This window comes from Fukomys damarensis, unplaced genomic scaffold, assembly GCF_012274545.1.
Source record: "Fukomys damarensis isolate Sample0158 unplaced genomic scaffold, DMR_v1.0_HiC HiC_scaffold_24, whole genome shotgun sequence".
Taxonomy (NCBI): Eukaryota; Metazoa; Chordata; class Mammalia; order Rodentia; family Bathyergidae; genus Fukomys; species Fukomys damarensis.
The window spans coordinates 9,522,656-9,534,685 of NW_022900936.1; the positions used below are offsets into that span (position 1 = coordinate 9,522,656).

The window sequence follows — 12,030 nt, forward strand, 5'->3', positions numbered from 1 at the left end:
AATAAAAAAAAAAAAAAAAAAAAAAAAAAACTAAAAACTAAAAATCTCTTGGGTTTAGTAAATAATCACATAACCCCAAAAAGGAGCATTACCTTTTTTTTTTCCAATATTTATAACAATCTTGTTGTTATTTGTTTCTAATACACTTCTAAACTTTCCTGTTTAGTTCTGAGTTTAAATGAAAGGGCTTTAGTATTTCACTATTTAAAATTATGTTCGGTACTGACTGTTTTGGAAAGTAGTCTGACATACTTAAATAGTTCCCTTTCAACTTATCAGAAATAAATTACTGTATTTTTTTATCAAAGGCCTAATCTTCATTTGCTTATCTGATCACAGGTTTTCTTTTTCCTCTTATCTGCTGATAAAGTCTAAAGGTGATAGAATTTCTTGGTTCTAAAACAGTCTTGCACCTCTGGCATAAACTCAACATTATCCTTTTCAAACACTGAAATTCTACTTAGTAAGTAGATTAAGTTTTGGTTTTTGCTGCTATATTCATAACTGAATTTAGTCCCTAGTTGCTTTATTTTTGTACTATCTTTCAGGTTTTATAAGGTAAAGTTAGATAAATCAAATGACAGAGCAAACCTTCCTTCATTTACAAGTATTTTTTTGTTTGAAATGGCTTTCAGGGGAAAAAAAGACCTCGTTAATTAATGCCTACATACAGTAGGGGAAAAGACATTTTCTGATAATGGCTTAATTAGAATAATTTATTGCTTCTTAAAAACCTTCCCATTAAAGTGTCTCCCTGGGCAAGGAGAAGAAACATGTAATCCCCAGGTTTTAGGGGCTGAATTTTAAACCACCTAACACAATTCTAACATTCAGGTGAGTTTTGTGGTTCTTAAAAGAATTTTTTTCTCAAATAACAAAATATAATTGCTGAGATTCCTAGATAACAGAAAACTGAAAGGAATTTAATGGAGATGTAGTCACTCCTACAAGGTTCAGCTTTCTATCCTTTCTTTCTGTGACCCCTAAAACAATGCAAGGGTGTTGACATTTTACCTCTCAGTGCTTCTCTGCAAAAAACCCCACTTCAGTTCTGCCATCTGTTTCGTCTCCCACTTCGTTATTTCCCCAAGTTAACCCATTACTACTAATTCTCCTCAACAAACTGTATGCATAACAATAGTGAAATCCAACTCATAAAATTTCCAAAGTAAAAATAATGCTAAATCAGCACATACTTACTACATATGACTCTGTAAGCAAAATGATTTTAATACATTGTTCAGACTGAAATGAAAAGCTATTTGAAACACGTAGGGCTGAGATGAAGAGTACAACATGAAGGAAAATTACATAAGCATTTACTCTTCGACTCAGTAATCACACGCCTAGGAATTTACCCTGAGGACACATTTCTAACAGGATAAAAGCACACGTACAGAAACTCAATGATTGCTGCATTACCTATAATCACAAAACATTGGAAATAACCTAAACACAGGACACTGGTTGAATAAACCACAGTACATCCTCCACCTCCACCGTGAGTGCACTACAAAAATGTAAAAGGAAAATAAGGAAGATTTCTAAAGAGTGACATGAGTGGCTTCCAGGAGTTGTTATTAAGAGTTTAAAAAGTGAACAACAAAACAGCATTTATAAGAGGTTATCTTAAATGCAGAAGGAAGAGATCTAAATATAAATATATACACCTTGCCACCTGCCTTGCAGGCACAAGGTCCTGAGTTCGATCGAGTACTAAAAATATATATAATAATAACATAAATAAATAAATATATACACATATATATTATATATATCCTGCTCTGCCCCCCAAATAAACAAGGGTTAATAAGAAAATAGTAAAATAAGTGGTGACAATAAGGAATAGGAGTATGAGTGGCCTTTTCTGGGTATCCCCCTTCGTATAGTTTTGGCTTTAGAGCCTTGTTAATGTGTTACATATTCAAAAAATACAGTTTACAAAGAGAACTAATAGTATATTGTTTTAATTTTTTATAGTATCAAGGACTGAACCCAGAGCTTCATAAATGCATTCCCCCCACCCCATATCCACAAACAAAAGGGCATGAAAAGCTAAGCCAAGTGATTTATTAACATGGTATTTTATATGACCTCAGTTTAAAAATAAAAAGAACTACAATGTAATTTTGGTGTTAGCAGGCTATTTTGCACTGGATACAAGCATGGCAGTTTTGACACTACACAGTGTATACCGTGGGATAAGGGAGGAGCCTACTTCTCAACCCCAGCTCATTCACTGCCACAGGGCAAAAGCCCACTTTAGGATGCTACCTCTTCAGCACAAGCTTGTTCACCTCTACCTGGGACCACTAAGCTAAACAAAAGGCCAAGCCATAACACAGATTAATCTATCTTGGTCATTCAAAAAGTAATGGGGGGAGGGACATAGGCACTATCAAACAATTAAAAAATTAAATTTTAAAATTTTAAAAAATTAAAACAGATTTAACCACTATCTAGGATTTGGAATTTTAACTCTGAAAAAGACAGGAAAGGTATCTGATCTCATTGAGTTTATATTTTGGTGCAAGGAGACACTAAAAAGAAATCAGATTATTCTGCACAGTGCTAAGTGCTATTAAGATACAAAGAAAAAAGAAAGAGGAGTAGGTGGGCAGAAGGAGCATTAGTTAGGCTAGTTTGTCAGGGAACTCCTCTAGTGACAAACTGAAACCTGAAAGGTCATGAACCAGCTATAGGAGGGTTTAGAATGGTGTTAAGGAAGTGCAATAATTCTGAGGCAAAGAACAAAAAGGGTAAATGCTGGAGGACAGAATTGAGAAAGGAAGTGATGCAAAACAAGAGAAAAAAGATCTGGGTGTGCTGCTGTACACTTGTGACCCTGGCACTCTTACAAGGCTGAAGCAAGAGGACCACAAATTGGAATCCAGCCTGAGCAACTTAGTAAGATCCTGCCTCAAAATAAAAAATAAAAAGGGCTGGCGATATAACTCAATGCAAAGGCCCTGAGTTCAGTCTAGTATTGGGGAAAGGGCAGATCACACAGGACTTGTAGCTGTGAGAATGGCTTTGGATGTTATTCTCAATGGAGAGTTTTAATGGATTTACTTCTTTTTTTTTTCAGCTTTAATTGAGTTTATTGGTACATTTTAGGGATACAGTATAGTTACATTCATTGCTGGGATCTTGTACCTCTACATGACAAGTCTTGATTCTCATTTTTCCCCCTTACCTCTGCCCTCCCTTCACCCCCTCCTCCCCTCCCCATCTGCAAACACTTTATTTTCATCTTTTCATTCTCTCACATTTTTTCCTTTTCCCTTTTTACTCTTCCCCTACCCATCCCACCTTCCCTACACCTTTAGCTCCTTTCTTCCCACTTCTAAATGTCAGTAATCTTATTAGAATCTTATGCATTGTTGCAGATTATTTACACCAGGGAAACTATTCGGTATTTACACATGTGTGACTTATTTATTTCACTTAGGAGTATATCTTCAATATGTATAATGGATTTACTTTTTAAACCAGTTGCTGTTTGGAGAATGGAAATGTGAAAGAGAATCCAATGTAGATGCTATAGTTGTGGGACCTGATGAGGTGACAAATCAAGGTGATAGAAAGCAGTGGCACAATGGAATTGAAGTGGGTAAATGGAGTTAAAAATACATGCTGATGTGCTGATATCCAGGATGAAGAACAAAGGAACCGGGCTTGGCTCCCACGTGTTCGTTTGGACAGCTGGCTGACCTGCTCAGTGCCACGACTCAGAAATAAGCCGTGCTGGACAGGGGATTAAGAGTCCATGGTAACTTTGAGGAGAGGCGTGATAAAGGAGTTTGGCAAACTGATATTGATGTGGGGCAGAAGCCCTTCTGACATATACTTGAGAGTCCTAAACTGTATGGTCATGAGGTCCCTGGCCTATCTCATCCTGGAACCTGATTAGCAACTTGTCTAATCCATCCTGCTCCCTTCTTTTCCCTGCAGGTGGCGCTCCTCATTTCTCGCCATTTCTATGGTCTTGTGACCTGAGATTCTCAAGCCCTCAACCAGCCTCTTTGCCCCTACTTCTTTTTCTTCCTGCACATTCTGGTTGTTATCTATCCTCTTGCTTTGTCCAACTCCTCCACACAAGGGCACGATTCAAACAATTTTAAGCATTTCAGTTGCCAAAAGGATACTGGCCAGTTTCCTTCCAGTTTTTTGTTAATAAGGCAATTTCTAAGAAGATGTATCATCTCGGCCACTCCTACAATTTGGCATTATACACACTGACCAAACTTTATCTTCTGAGAATTCAGGCTTTCTTGTATTCTTTACTGGAAACTAGATGGGAGAGATAAGTAGCCCTCACAGTTCACAAACTAGTTAAGTGGAATGTAGTTTCTACATGGCAAGAGAACACTGTAACAGTATGTTTCTTAACAGTCTACACCCTTCTTGTATTTTAAATGAAGTCCAGAGTCAAGAGAGTCAGCTTGAGAAAGAGAGAGGAGAGAGAGAGAGAGAAGACAGACTAGGAACAGTTGCCAATTCTCAATGTAAAAAGAATTAGCAAAAGTGACTTTCAGGGCTGAGGATGCAGTTTTGTGCTAGTGTTTGTTAGCATGTGAAAGGCCTGGGTTTGATCCTCAGCATGGCAAAAGGGGGAATAAAAGACTTTTAGATATACAGCTAAAAATAAAAACAACTTTGGGCTACTAAAATAAAAATAACTTATAAAACTAAAAACTGTCTTAATTGATAAAAGTGAAATTCATCCAATACCTTGCTTTCCTCTATAACATTTAATACTGGGTAATAATTTTTATGTGGTTATCAACTATCTCCTTGCACTAGATTATAGCTTTGATTAAAGGGCAGATTTTGTCTATTTGTTCCCAGCTATATTCCTCATATTAACAAGAATCTCTGACTCATAGCAGAAATCTGATAAGTGTTTTCAGTGTTGAAAGAATAAACAAACATGGAATGGAGTGAGGTGTTCTGGCAGCAGAACATCCATCAAAGATGCTTCTTGAATAAAAAATCAAAAATCAGGAATACAACAGAAAAGCACAACTCGGTGGAGGATTAGTTAAGCCTGAGGAAGCAGTTGCAGGGAGAGGTGTGGGTGAAGGTGTGAAGCAGGGTCCTGCACCCAGATACAAAGAAGCTTGTTACAAGTGAAATAGCACAGCAGTCACAGCACGTGACTGACAGGACGGAGCTCCTTCCTGTGCGGCAGGACCCTGCTCACGAGCCAGACATCTCTCCCTCTGCGCCTTTGACTTTCCTAGCTGCAGCAGACCATAGTTCCAACTAAAAGGGTTCTGTAGAAGCAGGCTGATGGGGGAAAGAGACAGTCCAGCAGCCAGCAGGCTTGACAACCAGGAAAAAGGAAAGAACGGACGCCCAAACCAGCACAGGAATCAGGGATCACTTATTTTCAATTTGAATGTATCCAAAATAATGAAAAAAATATGTATATCCCATGAAAATTTTGCTATTTCAGAACACGAATTTCATGATGAACTTTAAGCAAGAAAAACTTAGGCTGAGTTCTAAAGACTGCTTGACAGCCACAAGAAGCTATACTGGTCTTTATCAATTTCCACAAGATTATAAATAAAAACATAGATTATTTAAAAGGACAAGTCATAGACATTTTGGTTATATGGAATATAGTAGTCTCCGGTGCTAACAGCTATTCTTCTGGATTTTTTTTTTGAGGGCCAACTACATAAGGTCCTTTATGTACAGCTTTGCCCTGATTCTCTCAGTATCTTTGTGACAAAAATACAAAATATATTCTCATTTTATAGATTAAGAAATTGAGATCAAAGAGGATAACTATATCTTTCAAATCATAGAGACAGAAAGTGCTACAGGTGGGATTTAAACTCAGATATATGACTATAAGTTATGTTCTCTTTCCATGATAGAAAGCTGCCTTCCTAAATCTAGTAAATACAGGGGGAAAAAGTATTAACTGTAAGAATCACATTTTGGGGTAAAATAGGGGCTCTTACTGACAACACAACTCAGCATGGTTCCCCAAAGCCATGAATCTAGAACCCAAAACTATTATTTGCCATCCTTTCTTATTTGTTCTTCCTGTGCTTCAGAAGCCTCCTTGCCGAACATGATAGTCAAAGAATTCAGTAATTATCTTTTATACATTCATCCTGTACCATACTGCCGGGCGTGGTGGCGCACGCCTATAATCCCAGCACTAGGGAGGCTGAGGCAGGAGGATTGCTGTGAGTTTGAGACCAGCCTGGGCTACATAGTGAGCTCCAGCTCAGTCTCAACTATGTAATGAGACCCTGTCTCAAAAACAACAAAGCAAACAAACAAACATCATGTACCATGCTGCAGTAAATACTGATTATTTCTAACCTCCATTAACCCTCTTTTTTTTTTTTTTTGGTACCGGCGATCGAACTCGGGACCTTGCACTTGATTGGGAGGCAGGCAGTGGCACAACTGAGCTAAATTAGTTTCTTAACCATTTATTCTTTAAGTAATAAAAGATAAAGTACATTTCCATTTTAAAGCAAAAATGGTGGGACAGTCAAATGAGTATCACTGTTGTGGATGAAGCCAAAATAAATTGGTAAGAAAATATCAAAGCGTATGCATTTCAACTGGAAGTTCAACATTTTGACAGGACGCTATCATTCAAATCTTATCCTTCCCTGCTCTTCCTAAGTTCTGCATCATAATGACACTTTTCAGAAGTACTTCTTTGGTAAAGATATTAGGAATATTCCGGCACAGAGATGCAATTCTCTTGTCATATACCATAAGAAATCAATATATATTAACAAATACACAGAAGAGGACAATATTTTATTTCACTCTACTTAGATAATATTTCAACTTACCATATCTGTGCTAAGACAGGTTGAGGTAACCCAGATTGAAAAAAAAAGTTCCTTGCTTGATCACCTGTAAATTAAGTGAAAAATTTTTCAGAAAAAACAACAGCGGACAGAAATCTCACAGAAAATTACAAAAACAGGAAAGAGGCTGGTAATTCTATAAATACTGAACTGAATACACAATAAAAGTCAAGCAACAGTAAAATGAATCCATCAGCACTGACCTCAGAATACTTGAAAAAATTCACCTAAGAAAGTCCTAGCATTTGCTGGATAGAGCGTCCACTTTAACCTGCTATTAACTAAGGTGCTAGCTGCCCATCATGACTATTACAGCTTAGACATCAAAGGCCTCCCAAAAGCCTACATGTTAAAGGCTTAACCCCTAACGTGGCACTCTTGGGAGGTAGCAGAACCTTTACGAGGTAGGGGCTAGTGGAATATCACAGATCATTGGAGCTGTGCCCTCAAATGGGAGAGTAGGACCCCAGACCTTTCCCTTCCCCCCTGTCACACCAGCCACAAGAGAAGCAGCCTTCCTCCATCACATGCTCTCACCACGAGGTACTGTGCCATCACAGGCCCAAAGTAACAGGGCCAAAAGACCTTGTCTGACATCTCCAAAACTGTGAGCCATCAGAAACCTTTCCTCAGTATAAAACTTTCCTTTTTAGAGTTGATTATCTCAAGTATTTTGTTACAAGGGAAAGCTAACACTATGACAAAGCACCTCTACAGAAAACTACTCATGAGTCACATCTACTTTATAAAAAGAATTCTTTGCTATTTCCAATACCTATAGTCCAAATTATATATATATATATATATAGAGAGAGAGAGAGACAGAAAGTAACAGTGTCTAAAAGATCAATGATGAAAAATAAATTAAAGAAAGCTATGACACAAACACATCCAAAAACATTTCCTCAAGAAATGTATATAGCATTTTTCCTAAAGTGAATTCCAGAAGAGTAATCAAGCAGGGAATACTATGTAAATGTTCAGAATCTGGTAAGTTTCCTAAACTAGCTTAGGATCAAAATTAAGCCAGTGATTTAGCTCCAGGGCCACTGTCTAACTATACCTTTCTTAGAGAATCTTCCTTTGACTGTAACCAATTCCAATCAGTGATGCCCCAAACAAGCGGCTTAATACACACTAAGGATTATAAACAAGGTTTGAATACATCACCAGAAAAACAAGAGAGAACAAACACAGGCTGAAGCTGTCCTTTTTAATAAGCTGTCCCCTTCACTATGCGTGCCCAATTCTGCTTTGCAGAATAACACATCCAGGGATAATCGGACCACTGCTAAGTGAGAATGTGAAAATACAGACTGTGATTACCAGTAATAAATCCAGATATTGGCTTCAAACTATGGAACTGCTGATCATGCTTCGCTCTTTCCTCTACTGTTATGGCCCAGATATCCAGGCTACCTACAGTTCAAAGAAAAGACAGGTAAGTTATTCAGCAAGAAAGAGACAACACAATTTCCACAGCACTTTCAGGTTCTATCAGTGTGTTATAAACGGTTTGTTAAATTAACATGGTTTTCTTTGGCAGTTATGCAATAAAGTTAGAAAATTAAGAGTAAATCAGAACCAATAAAAAAATTAGCACAAATTCCTTCTTAGAAACTTACCATAATCCTACAATTAGGATTATTTGAAGATGTAGAAGGTTAATGATTTAACTACACTCTCAGACACTTTAAATGTCAAGGCAAATTATGAGAAAAAAATGTTAAATGTGTAAGTTGACTGAATTATGGGTTCAATTCCCAGCATAAAAAAAGCCTCATTAGGGACAGGGATTTAGCTCAGTGGTGCCACACCTGCCTGGCAAGAACAAGGTACTGAGTTCAATCCCTGGTCTCCCCAAAAAAGCCTCATATAACAATTATAATACTGTGTGATTCCACAGAAATGCTTTTGGGTCATAAAAATATTCAAATATTGTGATGATGGTTGGTTGTATAACCTTATAAATTTACTAAAAATCATTGAGCTGTACAGCTTAAATCAATAAAGTATATGATATATTAATTCTTTCTCACTAAAGCTGTTTCTAAAAAGAATATTCTGATAAAAGTTAATAGCCAACCAAAGAGAATGGGATTTAGGTTTTTCTTCTGTTTCAGCTCTTTGACCTGATGTCTCCTGACTTCTGAGACTTCCTCTCTCTGATCTTTGGTCTCTGCCAACAAATTCAGCAAAATATTTGTAGATGATAGACACAGAAAGCTTTTAAAGGTTTTGATACTTTCCCAAAAAGAACCTACAATGTACATGTTTCATACAAAAGATGAGTATGAACCAAGTGTGGTGACACACACCTGTGATCCCAGCACTGTGGGAGGCTGAGGCAGGAGATTACAAGTATTAGCTCAGCCTGGGCAATTTAGTAAAACCCTGTCTCAAAATAAAAAAAATGTTTAAAGGCCCTGGCTTCAATCCCTGTACCAAAAAGGGGAGAGAGTAAACACTGCCAATCCCATCTCTATAGGATCTGGAATGAAAATAATAGTGGGGATCCATTCAGTCATGAAAAAATATTTACCAAACCCCTGTGTGTGTCAAATTACAGAGTAAAGTGATTCCTGAGAAGGATGGTCCCTTCGCTCACAGGCCTCACAGACCTGTAACTTCTAGAAGGGTTTCTTATTCCCTGTCAAAACTGATCCCTATATGTATAAACAAAAGGAAATCAAAAAACATAAAACTGCACAGTAATTAAGAAGGTGAGAGGCCTGATGTGGTGGCACACACCTATAATCCCAGCACTCCGGAGGCTGAGGCAGAAGGATTGCTGCAAGTTTGAGTCCAGCCAGGGCTATAAAGTGAGTTCAAAGCTAGCTTTGCACATAGCAAAGCCCTATCTCAAAAAGACAAAAAAAAAAAAAAAAAGGTGGAAAAACCCCCACAAAATATTAAAGATCTAGAAAAGGCTACAGATGCCTGCACTGGCATTCACAGTGCCTTTTACAGATGTGATCTCAGGACCGTTTTGTGCCTCCTTACTCTTCTCAAAACCACTAGATCAGACAGCTGTCCAGACTAACTTGCTAACATGGCACTCTTGTTGCTGAAAAGATACTGGGCTAGTAAACAAGAATGACATTTAACAATTTCCTCAAGAGCTCAAGAAAATTACCTGAAAAACACATTTTATGTAGACTGCTGTTTCTAAACAATAAACTTAAGTAAAAGACAGCACACTTAGAATCCAGGTCTTGAAAAAGTCTGTAATAAATGATACAGTCACTCTGACAAACAAATTACCAAGACAAGAGCTCCCAAACTAAGAGACTGTAGAGACACATGAACCACTTGCACTGCACACACCTTCCCTGGAGCCCAGCCTGAACCCAGCTCTACGAAAAATGGCTGACTACCAGGGAACACAGATCTAAAGTTTATAAGCACAATAATGCGGTATACAAATTTTTATAAATTTGATAATGGTATCTTACTTATCTTTTAAAATGTCCCTATCTTTTAGATACAAATACTAAAATATTTACAGATGAAACTATACAACCGGGAGTGACTTCAAAAGAATTCAGATTTAATGATATTGGCCATAAGTTGATAATTCTTGAAACCACATGATGAAATACAAGAAGGTGGACTGTGCTTTCTCTGTACCTTTTCATTGCAAGTTTATCGCCACACTGTTTCAAAAATCTGGTTGCAAAGTACAACAGAAAAGAGAAATTTCCAAAAACTTACCACCAAAAGGTGTTGGAAATTGAGCCATGGTTCTGTTATTTTTGCCTTCCTAATTGCTGCCTGTAATTGAAATACAATGTTTAAGTTTACAAACACTTCACTCCAGTCTACCTAAAAACAGTAATATGCAGTCTGACCAGAGGGCTGACGGTAGACTAGGCATACCTCTACAAGGGAAAGCTGAATGAAGGGATCCATCCATTCATTCTGAGTCTCTCAGTGGTGCCTATGAAGGACTTAGCAAAAAGAAGCTTTCAGTCTAGTGATGATGCCAGTAGCTCAGGGCAACCTAGTGTATCACACCAGTGCTGTCCTTGTTACTTTTTAAATATAGCACAAGGACTATACACCATCCCATCTACCTGATGGTCACAACAGCACCTTTTTATTGAGCACTTATTATATTATATGCTACACATTGTACTCGGTGATTTATAAGCCTTAAACTCCTTTAATCATTGCCACACACCTGACACAGGCACTCTTACTACCACACCCCTATCACAGAGGAGGAGAACGAAAGTTAAGTGACAATTAGTGACCAAGCTGGGATTTGAGCAGCAACAGCAACTTCACAACTTGTGTTCTACACATAAAGAACATTATCTGAATTGCTGTTAAGGATTCCGAGAAAGGCTCTAAATGATTCGTATTAACCTAATGTCTGCCCAAAATCCTAAACATAAATCCAATACACAAAAATTCTTATATGCATTATTGTTCACGAACAATGTGAAACAAAGCCACTCCTCTTCATCAACTAAAAAAATTCCAAGTTTAATGAATATTTTCTCTGTATGCTTAGACAACAAAGTAAATAAAAAGTACAAAAAGAATACTAGAGACAAAATTTACATAAATTTAGATGGTTAAAAGGGCAGTCTTTTGCAGAAATGTATCTCAATTTGATCTTCCAATCTGTTCATGGAATATTTTTCCAACTATGGTGTAACATTAAATTTCAAAATTTTCAAATGCTCTTTCTTATTCTCTACACTTTGTTCCCAGAACTCTATCTTTTCCTGTAATTTTAATGGATACTTCAACTTTTTTATGTGCTGTTTTTTGGTTTTTAGATAGGGTCTCACTATGTAGCCCAGGCTTGCCTCCAACTCACAGCAATCTTCCTGCCTCAGCCTCAACTGTTGAGATTATAGGTGTATGCCACCAACATCCCCAGCCAATACTTCAACTTCTGATTTATTTTTCATTTGCTTTTTTAGCTTTCCTGTTTCTTGCATCATTTGGTTCCTCCATGTTCCTTTTGTGTGTGTTGGCTAATTGGGCTGGGTGTCTCTTTTACTTTTTGAGGATTTCCTTACAACCTAGTGACCCCTGGATGCTCCTTTATACTTAAGAATGAGGCACTCAAAACAGCTCAGAAGCATGGCATGTGGACCAAAGAGAGATTCCCTGTACGACGCTCGCATATACTGAGTGATCTTTTCACTGATATTCATGG

General features: G+C 37.5%; 1 protein-coding gene across 8 annotated transcripts in view; it reads right to left on the bottom strand.

Moving 5' to 3' along the window:
- Itsn1 (intersectin 1) overlaps nucleotides 1-12,030 on the bottom strand; it is a 195,182-nt gene that overhangs the window by 135,671 nt on the left and 47,481 nt on the right. For all 8 annotated transcript variants that reach the window (XM_010608686.3, XM_010608684.3, XM_010608685.3 and 5 more), the window contains 3 exons: nucleotides 10,569-10,628; nucleotides 8,181-8,273; nucleotides 6,837-6,900 (listed from right to left, as the gene is read on the bottom strand). In XM_010608686.3, coding sequence (XP_010606988.1) covers nucleotides 6,837-6,900; nucleotides 8,181-8,273; nucleotides 10,569-10,596 — 185 coding nt within the window. In that variant the 5' untranslated portion in view covers nucleotides 10,597-10,628. The remainder of the gene's footprint in view (nucleotides 1-6,836; nucleotides 6,901-8,180; nucleotides 8,274-10,568; nucleotides 10,629-12,030) is intronic.